At 37.7% G+C, this 18,499-nt stretch overlaps 1 protein-coding gene across 2 annotated transcripts in view; it reads right to left on the bottom strand.

Annotated features, from left to right (window-relative positions):
• LOC105675691 (ras-related and estrogen-regulated growth inhibitor-like) overlaps positions 1 to 18,499 on the bottom strand; it is a 74,164-nt gene that overhangs the window by 50,937 nt on the left and 4,728 nt on the right. For both annotated transcript variants that reach the window (XR_010891348.1, XM_012373002.2), the window contains exons 3-4: positions 14,045 to 14,101; positions 9,717 to 9,793 (exon numbers count right to left, since the gene is read on the bottom strand). Coding sequence is in view for 1 of the 2 variants with exons in the window: in XM_012373002.2 (XP_012228425.1) it covers positions 9,717 to 9,793; positions 14,045 to 14,101 (134 nt within the window). In the remaining variant the exon portion in view is untranslated. The remainder of the gene's footprint in view (positions 1 to 9,716; positions 9,794 to 14,044; positions 14,102 to 18,499) is intronic.

Raw genomic sequence — 18,499 nt, 5'->3', positions numbered from 1 at the left:
ATACATTTTACCGTTGCGGCGAAATAATTTGTTATTATAGCAAAATAATTTACAGATTCAGCAAAATGATCTCGAACAAATAGTCTTTTCGTTATGCTTGTAAAACCTAAATATTTTGCTGCGACAGCAAACTCTTTTCCGTCATAACTGTTCCGTCACGATTGTTAGTACAATTTCACGAGTTTCTGCAAGCGTATAAAGTAGCTTATTATGCAGAATAAATTATCGCGCAATCGCGCAATTGATTCCGTAAATCCTAAGAGTTGAATCGCAAATATATCCATAACTGTTTCAATCGTTCCAGTTAGTGGCTAGCCATCGCCATTATCCGGACGGTTGCGAGAGGAGGAAACGGTAAGACGATCAGCTGACGCGAGAATATTTGCGGAGCAATCGCGGAGCCGTAGGTAATGATATAAATCGGCCTTATAAATGGTTTCCGTGGTGCCTTATCTCACCGGCCGGAGATTTACGTGACGAGGAACAATGCACGATGGAAGTATTAATCGTGGCGGTCGACGAGGTCGAGAGCCAGCCGAGCTGAGAGCCAGTCAGCAGCCACCTACCCATTTGTTGCTCGACTTCCTACCTACGTGGCCGCCGATTCCATCGGAGAGCGCCTACCTGAACTCCCGTGCCCTTGTTAAGTCGGGTTATTATTATACCCCGCGTGGAACACCTACCGCGATCCTCGTGATCGATATTGCAACGAGAGTCTCTCTCTTTCTCTTTCTTTCTCTCGGAAGCCAAGCGGAAATTCTATGAAATCCGATTCGAGCCGAGAGCAATCGGCTCGCTCGCCGGACGGAAAGCGCGATTATTGCTGCAATTATTATTCTAGAGCTTGGTACCGCGAGGCGATATCTGGCCAAACCTTTTGAATTCCGAATGTTCGCGATCTTAAGAAACTTGAACCTTGAGAAACCATAATCAGTAATAGCTTAATAATTTATTGTTAGCGAATCAGATGCTTCAACGAGATTCTACATCTGAAGGTGATTAATCTTGATATTTTTTATCATCCAAAATTTGAATTGTGGATTTTTAACATATACATACGAAGAAAGAGATACATTTACGCTACGTAAATTAGAATCAAAATTTAATTCCGCGCACGCCGATTAAAATTGAGATAAATCATCTCGCCGTGTATCATGAACTGTCCTTCTCGGATGCAAATGAGACCTAAGAGTGCATTCACGTCATTCATCTTGGCGGCCGTGCCAGTGGAGGCTTACCAGGTACCATAGAAGGTAATGAGAATCCGGTAAATAAAATTATCGTGCGCCTAATGGCAGCACGGATGGCTTATCACGCAGATGCAGCATCATGATACGGAAGAATGCATTTACATGCATGCACTTACAGAACCGAGAGTTATTAAATCGGTATTTTTAGATGCAATTTGTTTTCAGCAAATTTTATGAAACCCTCTATATTCTAATTTAATTTGCGAAATAAATTAAATAATTTTATGATATAAATAGACTTAAAATGTTCGAGATATTGCAATTTTGTGGCCTTAAATCTTGGAATTTTGAAACTTTTTGAACATTTTTAAATTATCGAAGTTTCGAAACTGTAAAACTTTGGCCTTTTGGTATTTATGAATTTTAGATCTTTAGATCTTTGGAAACTGTGAAACTTCTGAAGTTTGTGCTATATTAATGTATATTTAATTAGCATATTTAGTACAATATAAATGGCAACAAAGCATCCCTCCCTCAGCTAATAAAGATAATTCACTACTATTCAGTGCAGAATAGCGCTCAACGCACTGCTGAGATTAATTAAATCCAGTTTCGCGGAGACAACGAGACATTAGCAGGCAATGACGGCAAGAAACGTTCAAGGTATCCGGTAAAGAATTTATAGCCGCTTCTCGCGGATCTTGCGAACGCGAGTTAAGGCGCGTGCCGCTGTCACTGCAACCGGGTGCCAGTGACAGTCCGCTCGGCGACTGTCTTCTTTAGTAATTGACATCACGATCCGCACGTCCATTCGTCAGACACACACACACACGCGCGCCGCCGACGGGGTCCAGTCGGAGAAGGCTGCAAAAAGAACCTCCTCGATTTCCTTTCGACTTGTCGCCCGACGCGTGCCTAAGGCGCCATCCTCCACATCGCTAATTACTATTGGCGATACCACACGTTGCGGCGCTTTCCGAGAAAAGCCGAGTACGTACGAGAAAAGTAACGACCGCGGAACAAGCGTTACCGAATTCTTTCAATGCTACGCGATTTTACCGTGCCTGAAATTCTAGGAATTCTGCATTGCGGAAGAAGATAATAATAAATTTTTGTCACACGCTAATAAGAAAACGTAATCCATCAAACTGATTACATGTTTAGAATAATTAAAAAGATCTTAAAATAAAGAGGAATTATTAATATCATATTTATAAGAACAGTGTGAAAATTTTAATTTAACGTTATAAATTGTTATTCCTCAATCTTTAAAGTATTCAGTACTTTTTATTTATCTTAAGTTTGAAGATTTTGCACTACACGAAAATCTTTATAGTAAAATATCGAGATAGTAATTTTCAAATGCAAAATGTTTAAAATTGATTAATTAATTGTTAAAATTGCACTCAGGTACGTCGCATATTGACTTTTATATCTTTTTACTGTATGAGAAATCTCAGAAATCTGCTATTAACCGATAATACGATTAGTCTGATTTTCGTCTCCAAATGACCTCACATGATCTGTTATTAACGAGTGATACAGTTGGTTTGGGACATCTTATATAGCGCAAAATCTTCAAACTTAAGATAAATAAAAAGTACTGATTTTTTTAATTAAGAAATAACAATTTATAACATTAAATTAAAATTTTCACGTTGTTCTTTAAATATAACATTGATGAACTTTATGATATCTTTTAGCAGTATCTGAATAAAATTTCTCCAAATCATTTTTCTATTTTAATACTTGCCTTTTTTCGCTATAAACTATTATAGGATCAATAGCGCCTTAATCTATAAAATTATGCATTTCCGACGTTTCTACATAATGTGCATTTAACTTTTTTCTGCAGTTTTTCAGAAACCTTTCATACTTCTATGCGAAACATTAATGCTACAATCTCTCCTTTCTTCGGTCGTCTTATTACACGCTTAATGAGCTGAATCGGGACTGCCCATCGCATTAGAACGGTATTCGTCATTAACATGACGCGTAAGACGGTCAAAGGTAGGCACGCTAAACTGGCACGAGCGGCTGCAAGCACGTAAACGTTCGCGTGAACATAAGTGCATTCATAGACGTCGGCACTAAGGGGCTAAGTATTTTCGGCCTCTCGGTAAGTAAAGGGAAAGTATTGTACATTATCTATTGAGATAAACACGGTTCATCCTCAACGTAATGATGATATTTTACATATTTATCGTGTAAGAAACAGTACATTATTTGAAAAAATTATATATGTTTAGCGGTATATAGAATATTTCTAAATTTCACCCATAAATCAGCAACCATCGGCGTGAAGATGATATTAATTGAATGTCACGATTATGAGTAAATTTACAATCTTATGCTAATTTGGCATGCAATCAGTAAAGACTGGTCACGCTTTGTTTCTGCTAAATCATTTAAGACACGTCAGGTGTATGCATATGAGAATCTGCGTCGCCAAACGTGAGCGAAAGCATTTGCGTCGTATTCAGAAATATGAATATGCAAATGTATGCAACTCGTAAAATATATGCTCGTTAAAACTTATCACTTTCCCATAAAAATTTTTTTAAATCATTGAAAATCGCTTGCAGTAATATTTTTTCCACAATGTTTCAGAATATTTATACTAAAAGGTAATTAAAATTATTCTCAAAAATAAATTTTAATGAATGGAATAACAAACAGCAGATAATAAATAATAAGCGTGATAAATACTAGTAATAAATAAAACGCGACAAAAATGAAAACAAAAACGAATACTTTCTTGTTAGCAGATTGCGGTCAGCCTTGCATGCCGTTTATCTGTAAAGACATTCGCATGGTGAATTGGCCTGATCGATCCGATTTTCAGGCGTATCTTAACGGCAATTGGAGGATTAGTAACGCGCGCGTTTGTACGGGGTGTCTAGTTAAAAAACACCGCGAGACGGACGTTGACCACGTGCGCTCAATGGATCTATGCACTTTAAGTGCCGGCAGATCACACCCGGTATCGATGCAGACTCGCGCGTTTTACACGAGAGGCCCGTTGGGTCCGCGCGTATCAGAATATCAAGGATGTACGTTATGTCTGAAACGGATAATTTTGTAGATTAGAGCGCGTTTAGGCGCAGGGCTTATGCGCCCTTTGAAGCCGCGGCATCTTCACAACATCCGGTGCAACGCGATTAGCTATCATCGAGACGAGGAATTCCGCTATGGAACGGAAATATTTCACACTAAATTACAATGTAAAGTTAACGGAAAAAATAAATCGAGTTTTGTGCCTTTGGGCCCGTCTACATATTCAGAAAATCCATATGTTATAAATTTATGTTTTAGAAGCTTTTATATATTTTCTAGCAAATGGATATGTATATTGCATTAATATTTTTCATATATCAAAAATGTAAAAAGAGTAATTATAAAAAGCAAAAGATTGGAAAATATTTGATACTCTTTCTATTAATAATAAACATTGTACTAAAGACAAATTTGATAACTTTTGTAATTTTTAAAAGTAAAATTTCTGTAATTTAAAATGCATGTTTTACCAATTTATCTTGATTATAAAAAATGAATAAAAAAATAGTACGTTATAACTTTCTAACAAAATGCATTTTAGGATAAAGCAGCGACGACTGGAATATATTCAGCGTATCCTATCGCGGTTGAAATACGAGGTATGTATATGCCTGCGAATTTAAGCCGTTTCCCTTTGTTACGTTAAATATAATCGGTGAATATAATATCGCGGTTAGATATCGGCAAAAGTGAGAGGAATGTTGAGATAATTGGAAAGATTACACCGCGAACATCCGATGCGTTATGCATTTTAGTGGCGCGACCGAGGCCATGGTTTAACAACGAATTATCGATTATTTGTTCTAATATTCGTTGCACGATTTTCAGATAATTCAGATAGTCGGTATATGGATTCTTGTCCCACGGAACTTGAGAACTTGGTTCCTCGGTAATTTAAGAACTTCGGGCGTTTGTGCGTTCGCGTTGGAACTTGAGACTTAAGAAATTTGAGATCCTGGAAATCCAGAAATGCAAAAACTTGGGACTCGAAGAAATTGAAGAAATTAAAAAACTTAAAATTAAAGATAAATATCCTCGAAATAATGTTTAACAAAAAATATTGTTTGTATATGTATGTGTGACAACTTTCCACATAACAAGATATTACAAGATATTACAAGATATTCCTTGTGTTCGAAATTTTAATATGTAACTATAATAAGATATTCCACTGAAATTCATAGCGCGGGCAGCCGTGTTCAAGCAATGCAACGTGTTTCGTGACATTTTTATTACATATTTATCTTTAATTTTAATTCGTATATTTATTTGTGTTAGAATACGAAATAGTTAAAGCCCAAAGAAGCCCTTTAAAACGCGAAATTTCAATCAAGCAAAATTAATTTTTATCTTACAACGATAACGTTAACGAATTTACAGGTAAAAATTTGGAGAATAAAATACGATACAAAATACAATAGTAAACTATTTATTAAAATTAAAATTTTAAACGCAAGGAATATTTTGTAATATGTATGTCAAATATTTTATTTCATGTAAGGAATTTCGACTCGCGGCGCGAAGGGATTCGATTGGGTTATTTTGTACACGTGATCTAGATCCTCTCTCCTTCATTCTCACGCTTTCTCTCTCGCACGTGTTATCGCCACGCACATTCTTCTCCTTTATTTCTTCCAAATCGTACTTTAATAGCTCGGCGCGAGCTTATTCCTGGACTGTTACTTTCGCGTCTCGGCATGTTATCCCTCCTACCACAACCCTTATTACTCCTCACAGTTTTTCAACTTCCTCCCTCTTCTGCCGTAGCTTGAAGATTTGATAACTCCAGAATTTCAGAACATCGGAGTTTTGAAACTTGAAACGTGAGAGTTTGAAAATTGAAACCTTAAAATGTAAATATAGAGATAAGTGAATGTAATCTCTTCGTATAAAAAAATCTTAATCGCTAACAGCTTTCGCGGATTTATTAAAGTTAAACGTGACTAATAGTGGATGCAACTTGATAACAAAAATGCCGAGATGAAAATGATATGTTGCTCGTAAATGTTGCACTCGTGATAAACATCGTGTTGCCCAGGATTGATTAATCCTGGTAAGCGCGAAGGAGTTTCGCGAAGATTTACCGGGAGCAAAGGAGACCGACCTAAAAATCTCGTTTACAATAGAACCTCGGACGTGATATATTGGTGCGGAAGAGTTAGAGAGAAGTGTCCGCGCGCTGATGGCGTATTTAACGATCCGCTTCTTCTACCCGGAATCACGTCGACTTCCTGCACCACTGCCACACTAATCCACATCGATATCGATCTTCCTAGATCCTGTTCCCTGACAACATTCTCACCACAGTTTTCTTACTAAACTGACAAAATTTGTAATGTTGACATAGCCTCTTCAGTATAATCAAATTCAATGTATACAAAAATCTAGTGCTATTTTGTCGCAAAATTATCATTTATTTTTTACTTTTCCATAATATTTTGTGCGGTTGTGCTAAAAACTTAAATTGGCATAACCATTTTTTTAACTAAACAATTGAAGCAACAAAATAGCATTAAATTTTTGTATATATATTTAATTTGATTATACTAAAGTGATTGTATCAGCTTAATGGACATTTAAAACGTTTCTATTCACTTAGAATATTGTCTAACTAAAATTTTTATGTTCGAATTGTTCTATCTTATTTATTGAAATATTTTTTTTAGAATTCTAACAATATATTAACAAATAAAGAAGCATTTAAAATGTAATTTTGTGTTCGCAGGCACACAGTCACTTCCTGTTCCAGATTATTTATTGTATACACACGGTAACGGTGCATGCATCCCTACGCGTTCTACGTACAAGGTTCTCTAAATGGACAAGCATTGTTTGCCAGCGAGTCGTGTAGTGTCAGTTAATGGTGCAGTGGTGTCGAAAATAGAATATTTGAAATTATTGTGAATAAAAATTAAACTTTAAAGGATGGAGTTGCGAATTTAAAAATTAATTAGAAATAACAATATTCGAGGAAAATTAAAGTATAAAATTTTAATAATTTATTTAAACTTAGAAAATTCTACGTTTTGAAAGAATTGAAAGGCTTAAATCTTCTTGAATTCGAAAATCTGATAACTTCTAAAAAAATGAAAATCTAGGAAATAAAACATTGATAGGATTTATTGGATCGTAGCATTCGAAGATTCGTATCTAGTGTGCCATTCTACAGATCACGGTTCGCGATCTTTTAAGCGACAGGTGCAAACATTTGGGGGGCAGCGCAAAAAAGGAAGTTGGTAATTGTGAGCCTCGGGTAGAAAAACCAGTTTGCTAAAAACAACCCGGGCCTGATCGAGTCTCGTTGCAGCGCTACCGAATAACCAACGGGTGTCAGTGTAGTAATGTGCGTGTAAGCAGTTCGTGAGAGAAGCGGCTTTTGAAAATCCGCTTTAAAATGTCCCTTAAAACTTCCTTGCCAAAGAATTATGCCTATCACCGCCTAGAAGAATTGAGATCAATTCTTGAATATGTTCAAATTATCTTCATTTCTAAGCAAGAAATTTTATTAGACAACCATTCTAATATAAATTACATTTTTGTGTCATTAGATAAAAGGCAATTTTTTAAATTTGATTAATTTATATATACTGTTCCATTATAATGATATAACATCAATGTAATGGTACAATAAAATTACTCGATAATGAAAGTCTGCTCTTTAGTATGGTATTCGTGTTTAACTCTACGTAATAAACGCATGCAATCGTTCTGCCACGTCGAAAAGGCGCCAGAGAGTCGCAATACTTGAACTTATGCAGGAAATACTTTCTATGAATGAACTTTCTCACCGCTCATCGAGGGGAAGGATACAGTTAAATGCCAAAACGAAACCGCGGAGTCCACAAAAATAAATTGCAACTTATTCTGCCGCTGTGTAATCCATGCTATTATCCGTGCTATTATCAAATTACAGAGCGATTACCGCTCTAAGCATATAGTATCCTCTAAAACATATAGCTTAGGACTTGGAAGTACAAAAGTTGAATTTTGCATTTTTGAAAATTCGGAACTTAAGAGATCAGAAGCTTAAATTTTAAAAATTCAATATTTAGAAATTTTAAACATTAAAACTTTGAATCTTTATATTTTTAAAGCATATAAGCAGCACATATAAAAATTTAAAAAATTTGACAAATAGATAAAAATCTGGAAATTTTTGAATTAAGGAACTTCGCGACTTTAAAACAAATTAAAACAATTTTTTTAATTTGACGGAAAATTTTAAGAAAGACAAAAGACAAAATTAGCTTATCGCTGTTTATATTCGAATCTGGCTATGATCCCTTAAAATTCTCTTAAAAAAAGAAAACAATATTTTATCCGACATACTATAAGGCGACCTCACTGGAATTTCAATGAGCTGTTGCCGCGACAGGTGAAGCCATGTGTTGTTCATGCAGTCGCAATCGCCTAGATACGAATTTAAAGACGATCGTTATTCAATTCAAATACGTGGCTAACGGGCCAACTCGCAGGATTTCCGCCTCAGAGCTCAACGTTCGTTCGTTACCGTATTCTAGAAGAATCGGGTTACGAAAGGTCAGGGTAGAAACGTTCGACCTAGAGTCGATCGTCCGTTCGGGAAGACTCAGCATTAACTATCATTTTTATCAAAGATAATATTTATATAAAATACATAGCGTATTAAAAAGTGGAAAGTGCTAAGCACAAATATTTTATTTAAAAATATCAGCAAATATTTCAGTAAAAAAGCACAGGATCCTTAAATATATTATAAAATATGCTAAATACACCACACCATGGAGATAAAATAATAGTTCCTATCGCTTGTAATTATTAAATTTTCGTTATCGATTTCTCTTTGGATAACCTAAGCACGCACGTGTTAGAGATTCAAGAATTGCCCGCAGGAACACCGGTATATAGCCTCTGCGATTCGCGAGCCGCTCGTTATTTCGCCGAGATATGACGGACGTGGGCCTGAAGGGCTGTAAGGCCCTCCGGGGGCCTCCAATGAAAGAAGATATATTTAGACCAGGCCTTTGAAAAGATCCTACCTCGCGTCTCGAGGCACATCGCAAGGCGGATTCGACTCGAGAACTGTGCAGGACCATTCGCAAACCGCAAGGATAAAAGGCTCGCGAATGTGCAGGATACCGTTGCGCCGATGCATTATTTATTACCCTCGCGACGAGAACTCACGCAACCAAACATAATTCAAATACGGAAATGTCAAATCAATGTACTATTGTAAACGATTGTTCGTAAAAACATGACGAAAAAAGGAGATCTTTAATATTTTACGAAAAGTTTTACAACTCTAGAAAATAATTTCTTTAAATTGCTTTTCGTTCCATTAACATGTTTAAATAATTTTATTCTCTGATATATAATTCAAAGTTATAATTAAGGTGTAATTCAATTTCTCGAGGAAAGAAATTATTTTCTATAATATTTAGAATATTAAGATTTAATTAGATCAGATATTAGATCGTAATAGAAACTTACCTCGCACCTGGAAGTGTCGAGTATCTCGACTTCCGTCGTGACATTGTCAATAGTGACGCTATGCCGGTACAGAAAATCTGAAACAAATAAAAATTACGAAGTTAATATTACCGTCAAATTGATTAGTAACGCAGTAAATATCTTACACAACTCGTAAAAAGACAAGCGAAATAATTTTTCTCAATTCGATGATAGTTCGATCGGCTTGAAAAAGTCTAAACAACATTTTCCCAAGGATAGAAAACGCGGCTAATGCGCGAAAGTGCCAGAGCAGTTAGTGACGATAAGTCCAATTAGTTACGCTGGCGCTTAGTGCTGTGTCATTATGCGCGTCGACAATGACACGTGATTTTCGCTAGAAATTTACGAAAAAGGTTACTCGCACATTGAAACTATTGCATTTTTTAAATGTTGCACGCTCGAATTATTTACACATGGTTTCTTGAACACTTGAACAATACATATTCGTCACATATTTGTAATTTTAAATGCTTACGTTTTTTTAGATTGGTAAATTCTTCAGTTCTTATTTCTAATATTAACACCGAGAATGTTAAGATTTCATTTCTAAAGTTTTATATATTTAAATATTTTAATTTTTAGATTTCGATATTTATCATTCTTTAATTTCTACCAGTACTTTTAGATTTTAACTTCACATTTTTGACAAAGCAAGTGAAAAAAAGAAAGCTCATATTTTTGAAAACTAATTAATGCGTTCGAGAAGTACGTGCATATCAAGAAGAAGAAAAGAAGGCACAGAAGCGCATCGAACACAGTAGCCCTAACAAGGTAAACGCAATAAATAAACGATAAATAAACTCATAAACACCTCGTAGCGACGGCAGCGAAGAGCCGGAGAAGCGCAGAAACAAGCAAATAAGGATGCTCGTTATATTAGCGGCCGTTACGCTCGAGAAAGTTTTATTGCCGGACAATGCTGATGGAGAAACGATTTGACCAAGCGTTGCAACGGAAAATTCATTGCATCCTCCGGTGGTGGAACTATCGACGTGCTTCCAAGACCGCGAGATGTAGTTTAAACTCCGTTTATGAAACGTGACGATTTCTTCTACGTTTATAAAAAGAAATAGAGAAACTAAATGTAGCTAAAGCTAAAAGATAAAATGTAACAAATGGATTTCGTAGATCAAACCGAGTCTAATATGTTTAATATATATATATGCAAAAATCTAAAAATGTAATTTAAAATTACAGTCTAATCTAAACATTAGAAGAATTTGCATATCAGAAGATAAAGTCGAGTTTGTGATGAACAAGTTTGATGAAAATACAAGATACAATTTCTAAAAGATTGAATAGTAAAAAACAATAATTGTAATTTAAAAAGAAGATCGTGGCACACTTTCATCGAATGTAACTGGGAATATAACTGTCGCCGACCGTACGGATTCGGCTTTTGCCAGGGATCCATCTCGAATACGTGATCTATCGTCGATCTATCGAACGATCGGGATGCACGATGCAATCTTCTCTCCGCGCGCGCGGACAAAACGTTTCCCATCCGAGTGCGCGGGAGAGGATCGACAATACAACGAGACTCGCTTTCTAAATCATTGCCTAGAATTATTCCATGCAAAGAGAGATTTGCATTGTTAATCGAGATCAAAATAATAACAAGCGCGGACGCTGCATCGTGGCGAGAGATGAAAAGGACCGATTATCTGCGAGTATCTCCCGTAAAACGACGATGTTGCGCTTATACGAATGCCTTGTAATCGAAATTGCCGAGGAAGATCATCCTCGATCTTTCTTCGAGAAATCAAATTTAAGTCGTGCGATGGAAGCCAATAATAAATGGCAATTTTGTACCGTTGTTATCGTCGCTTGAATATTTAGATATTATACGTAGACTTTACGGAGATTTTCGGTAAGATTTAGCGAATAAATTAGTTAGATCTTTATAATTTCAAATTATTGACTTTTCACGCTTTTATATATCTAAAGTGTTATATATTTTTAACCTTTTTATTTTTCTCCGCAGTTCTTTGAAAAAAATTAATTGGTTTAATATAATATACATTTTATTAACAGAATATTAATTCATTAAAAATTAATTTTTTCTTTGTCAAACTTTAGATTGACGTGTGAACAAATTAATTTCTATAAATATGCAGCAGAATTTTTCTCCACAATTTGTCCGCCACGGAGACTAGCCGAAGGAAATCAATGGCCCCGCTTTCACCGTTCGAGGGCGTTTTCTTCGGAAAAGTGATTCTCCAACGACCGGGAACGAAAGTGTGCGCAATAATCCGCGCACGAGTCGCACGAAGTGTCGACGCATTTTCGATTCGTTTCACACGAGATGCGCTGAAAGAGAAAAAGAGATGTGCCACTGCACGCGATCAAATCGTGCAGTAGCATCTTGATTCTAGCCAATCTCAAAGTTTAGAAAAACGTTAAAAAGACCCAAAAATTCACTGTTTCCGCAGTATTCCAAAATTCTAAAATGTAGTATCAACATTCTAAAATTTTACGCTTGCAAATTCTGCAAAAGATTTTAGAAAATTAAAAAAAAAATATATATTAAAAGCTATTTTGATTTTTATTACGGAAACAAATTATCTTTAGATTAAGGCACTTGTTGCAATATTCATTTATGCTTCCGGCCATTTCGTAAAGTTTATCTTGTATGAAGCGGCCTGTATAATATCTGCAGACACTACCTGTCGTGTCTACGTCGCGGTTTTTTTCCGTCGTCATTCTTATCATTTTTTATTGATTCTCAATGGACAGGTGATCAGATCGTAGCGCCCACGGCATCATCTTTGAGGATCGATTAAGCGATTATCCCTCCCTCTCTCTCGATCGCGGCAAAGGGGGAAGGGACACGCGAGATTATCCGCTTCCTGGTTACGTTCAACAGTGATTATCCATCATTTTCCCAGGAAATTAATTAATACCGATGGTAGGAGAGAGCTCTCACGCGCGGCACCCTTCCACTTTCGTCCGGTGTTATCGATCGCAGCTAAATCGATCGAGATCAAGATTGATTCTGACTGCCAGTTATACACGAGAGAAATTCGATAAATCGATGATTGCGCTATTGTGCCGAGAAGTTTTCCGCGCGTTACGTAGAGTAAAGAGAAACTTCCTGCGGATTAATTTAAGCCTTACAAATTTCAATTTGAGTATAGTTTTTTCGTTCAAATAGTTCTAAATAAAATCCATTTAACTTGACAAAAAATTTAAATAAAACAATATATCGACGCACGAATAATCATTCGCTCAAAATATTGGAAACTAAAAATGAAGACTAAGAACGTACAAATTGTAAAATATTCGACGTAATAATTTTTATATTTATCTTTTTTTGACGCAAAGAAAAAATAAATTTCTAAAAAGGAAACTTAATCCCGGATAAATTTCCATTCAAGCGCATTCACTAACGCAGTTTTGTAATCAAATAAATTTAGGCATTTTACATAGTTATATATTCTAATTATCATGACTGTAACATCCCTATAACTATCAGGATCACGATAAAATAATGTGGTACTCGCACAGCAAACGTCGGCGAGAATGCATAGGCCGGCCGTAGCCACATAGGTGTTACAAAAATACGCGCGGTTCAGGGTTAAGGGGACAATACTTCACGAGGGATTTTTCCAGGCGGCTCGGATATCCGCGAAACTCGCCGTCGTAGCTTATACGTCCGCGGGCGTGCACGGCAATTATTATGGCGAAGTAGCTTGCATGAGTTATGGGAGAGATCTGCATTCTGCGGACCCTCCCCATAGGCTCTATTTCATATCGAGTGTTTAAATCTCCGCCCTCCGCGAGTCCGGCGTTGTATTCGTTGCGTCTCTGTTCCTCCTCCTCCGTCTCTACCTCTTTACAAAACCCCGCAGTCGCCGCACCCTCACTCCCCTTTGCTATCTTGTGTATTTCTGTGACCGCTAGAATGCCCTCGGGACGTCGCTCGCGAGGCGCCATGATTAAGATTTTTCACGAGCACCCTTGAATTAGAGTCCGGTTTTAAGCGCGGGAATATTTCACGGCGGGTTTTTCCCGCCGCGGCCCGCGCGCGCCGCAGCACGCGAGGCAACTGATCGAGATTTAGATTCGCGTTTCGCTATACTCCGGGGTGAGCGTTTCGCGCGCCGAGCCGGAGCCCGCCCCACGGCAGATAAGTCGATAGCGAGCGAGAAAGGAACTCGGATAGGAACGGGACATTTGTTCCGAATGCAACGCCTCGGAAATTAGCAACAAATGGATGCAATTATTCACGCTCCACATCGGTAATTATTTTCAGAAAGCGAAATAAAAAAAAAACGAAAACAGAGAGATGACGGAGAAACACTTACCACTGGTCGAGCTGTACTCGCCGATGTATCGCCTCGTCAAGTACCGCACTACCACGGCTGTAACAGAAAGAACGAAAAAAGCATTGATTAGTTTCGAACACGATCACGCGGATAATCGCGGTGAGTCTGATAATATATATGGGATCATAATTATAAATAATTACATAAAAAGACGTGTTCGTTCTCACGCGTGTCTAACTAAAGGACGCGCCCCGTACGCGCAGGTGTTGAAACGCCATTAACTCATTCCGCGCCGCGTGTCCACTAATAAAGAAACCATAAATATCTGAACGGGTTCTCTCACAGATTGCCGATAAATTTCTTGCTTCATAAATTTCATTTCGTTGCGACCGCGGCCTAGGATTCAACATGTCGACGACGTTCGTTGGATCGTCGACGCCGCCGCCGCCGCCGCCGCCGCCACCGTCATCGTCGTCGTCGTCGTTCGATCTTCGCAAGACTTATCGAGTACATAGATTCGTGCCGCTCCGTACTCCGTAGGTACACCGTTTATAAATCTGTCGTCGGGTTCAGCCCAACGAAGACGACGACGAAGGAGCGAGAGAGAAATATCACGAAGAACGGAGAGGAGAGGTGGAGACACGAGCAGAAACGGAATATAGAACTTTATTCGTGAGCTATTTGCTGAGATGAAAGATAGAGTGTGTGCATATCTTCGAAATATCTCCGCGCAGTTGGACGGCGATATATCAAAGAGGTTTCAACACGCGATCGCGAAAAGCCAATGAACCAATGGAATCTAGGATCTTTTCAGAGAGGAATTCTTATTTTTAATTTATCGAAGTGAGTTGAATATGTATGATTATTAATAAAACATGAATCACGCGTGTATTTTACGTCATGTTTTTAACACTGTTTTAAAAACAGCTAGATATCTGAAAGATTAGCATATTTTCGCAGCATCTTTTTCAAACATACATCAAAATTAAATTTCTCAATATCAGTGGAAGATGTTAAATTATTACTTATTTTATTACACTTTACAGAAGACAAAATATTACCATTACAATAGAAAATTAATTAACTGACAATTTTCATTGTATTTTGATTTCAGAAGAAAAATCTCCCGATTATCTTCCGAATTTTCAACGGTCCGCGCAAAGGCATCGCGGATGATTAGCAGTACGCCAGACTCGGATAATCAAGCGGACATCTACTCCCTTTCAAAGATGACTGTCATCAAACCGAGACAACGTCACGCCGTAATCCTATACACGCTGCGCGAACCGAAGTAATTGATGCGGACACGGGAATGTCGCTCGTAATGCTTAATAGTCCCAACAGCGATCTGTGCCAAGCGTCTGAGTCTAATGAAAGCGTGCTCTCCATCACACTGAGGTCCGAACGCGAGGGAAACCTGACACTCATGCCAGATACAGGGCGTTTGTAAGGTTCTTATCTTAGGGCCAGCCCGACTGAACGTGACAATATGCCCGTCGTGTTTATGAAAGATAAAGGTAACGAAGGACTCAGAGAGCATGAAACGTTGCGATAAATTCAAAAATCAGCTGTGATAATATTCGCAAAAAAAAATTGTATCCGAAATACAAAAATTAATAATAATATAAATTAATAACAAAAAATTGACAGTAGTACTATCAAATTTCAGGGTGGATTTTAAAAGAGTAAGAATCTCCGAAAAAAAGAGATTCTTCGATCGATTGCGCAAGTGAAAAAGAGAGAAAAAAAACGAGAAGAAAAGAGCAAGCAGGAAGAGAAGAGCGAAGAAGAAGAGTAAGAAGAGGGAAGCCGATTAAGTCACCTGCGGAGAATTGTGTGTAATGTGGAAGATGCAACGGTACGAGCAAAACGTAGCCATTCGCGGTACCATTCGCCGACGTGCGATGGTTGCCAGCGCGGGGTTCTATAGATAGATCGTTGGTGGATAAGCCGCTTGGTGGACGTAAGAAAATAGTAATTACGGCCACGATCGCCGTGGATAAGAGGGGAGACAGAAGAAGAGAGAAAGAGAGGAAGATGTGAGGAATAAAAAAAAAGGATCGGGATGGCGCGGCGCGACTAGCCATGCGCATCCTCAATGTCTCGTTGAAGTTTCCTTTCTATCCCGAAGATCTCAACGCGATCTTTTATTGGAACAAATTTTGCTCACCTACATCTTAACTGTTACAACTGCCAAATAGTTAAACGGACCGATTCGCTTTATATTTCGTATCACAGAACGCCTAATTTTTATACTTAATTTCTTTCAAAGACAATTATTTCAAGCAATTTTGTATATGAATTCTTTTTTTATTTATTATTTCAGTAAAAAAATGTATCATTAACAAAAAAGTATTTTTCTGAAATGGAGAAGGTGTAAAACATAATAGAAGACAAAACTATAAATAGTAATTTAGTTCTTGTAGAAAGTTTTATGTTTGGACTGTTACAGTATTTAAGATATCAAAAAGGTAATGAAAGATTGATCGTGGTGAGATTGATCGCGGCTGGTTGCAAAAAAAAGAATCCATTGAGAAGTACGGCTACCACGAGCTATTATTCTTTTTCTGTCTGTCCGCTTTTCTTATGACACGGCAATAAAGCAAGCCGTTTAGACCAAATGAATTTATGAACACGTCGCTGCTTGGTAGCGAATCTCCAATTGGCTCTTCAATAAGCGTTAACGCAGATAAATGACTGTAGATAATAATCTTACGTTTCTCGCGAGACTACGATTCTTTTTATGCTTCTTCGCCGTAAGCGAAGTTTTTGCGAAATCGACATCTCGCTAAAAAGTTACGGTTTAATCGGAAATACCAGGTCAAATGCTACGTTTAACATTTCATCAACATTTTTACATTAATTACAATTATGCAGGTTAGTAAAATAATAATCAAAATTCAAATTTAAACACATCAAATTTGAAACGAATAGAATTTCAACAAAATTTTTTGTATTTTTGTTGTAGAAAAATCCAGTTTAATTAATTTCGCATTTTTTCAGGTTACCGCACATGTATCGGGCGAAAGTGCGATAACGAGAGGAATGTTACCGCGTAAACGGAATCCAGAGGGATCGGACACCACGAGTAACAGGACGGATGTATCGGATGTCCAGATCTCACAACCTGCCGCTGCAACCGTGCGGAATTTTTCGCGGCGTGGCGCAACCCCCTCCACCGCTCACACGGGATGATATCCGATAACGTCCACGGAAGTCCTTATTATACCCAGCGGGATCCCACGAGAGAGACTTTTAAGGATTCCCTACCATCGAGATATCCCTCTTCCATCGGCGAACCGACGGCGCCGCCACCGCGTGAGAATGTGCAGTTTTCGTCGCAAAAAAGTAGAACGAACGACATTGCCGCGTGTTTCACTGCGATCAATTTCGCGCCCGTAACACATGAATACAGAAGTAACGAACTGCGATTAAATATATTAACGGAAAAATGTAATAAACATAAATTTTACGATATTTAATTGCAAATTGTAAATTTGCAAAGCTGTAACAATTGGACAATAGAAAATGTGAAAATCCGAGGATTTCTGGACTACAGAAAATCTAAAAATCCAACATTAAAGCTAGCAACTATCTTATAGAAAGATCCAACTGTCTAAGAATCGAGAATGCGAAACTTCAAGGACAATAACAATCCAAGAGTGAGACGCTTCGGTAACTCAACAGCGTAAAGATGCAAAATTGGACAACAGACGAAGAAGAGACTTAGACAAAAATAAAGTAAAATAAGGAGTATGCTTTATTAAGGCGGCGGGTCCTAGTGGTTATTAATAGGATTTATTCGAGGTCGGCGAACCGCCTTATCGTCGTTCGTTTGCTCGCTTTGTATGCGTCGCGCGACTGTCGGGTTAACTAATGCAACGTATTATTCCGCGGACTATGCGTATCCATCTTAACGGCACTTTCATTCAATGCGTTGCGTCGGTGCGCTATTAGACAACGCGCAGAAATTACACGCTGCACGGCGACGCGATATTAGTATCGCCCGCCATAATGAACGTCCTTCCGACGTGATTCAATATTTCACGCCGTTGCGCCATAATCGACTTGCAATTTTTTTTCCATCGCGCATTAGTTATTATTCGCGCGGCGAGCGCGTGAATTAATATCAATCTCGATAGGACAATGCTAAAAACGGAATGTCTCGGAATCTCGCGGAGATCAATATCGACGAACCTATTCTGCAATCCGTTTTATTGCAGTTTAATTTTACGCGAAATCAACAGCGCTAAGCTTTTTTCTGCATTGCAAATCCCAAAATGCAGCAAAGCATTGCATAATTTGATTCTAATTTCTTTCTTTTTAAGCAAATAAGTCTGTTGCGGAATTTAATTGTTTCGATAATTGCAATTAATTACTAAAATAATTAAAATTAATATATTGATAATTTTATCATTGAAATTTTGCAGATGACACAGATAACGGAATCAACGAAAACGAACGAGAAATTATTCCTAATAATGACGTGGAATT

Source organism: Linepithema humile, chromosome 7, assembly GCF_040581485.1.
Source record: "Linepithema humile isolate Giens D197 chromosome 7, Lhum_UNIL_v1.0, whole genome shotgun sequence".
NCBI classification, from domain to species: Eukaryota; Metazoa; Arthropoda; class Insecta; order Hymenoptera; family Formicidae; genus Linepithema; species Linepithema humile.
This window is presented reverse-complemented; position numbering and strand designations above follow the sequence as displayed.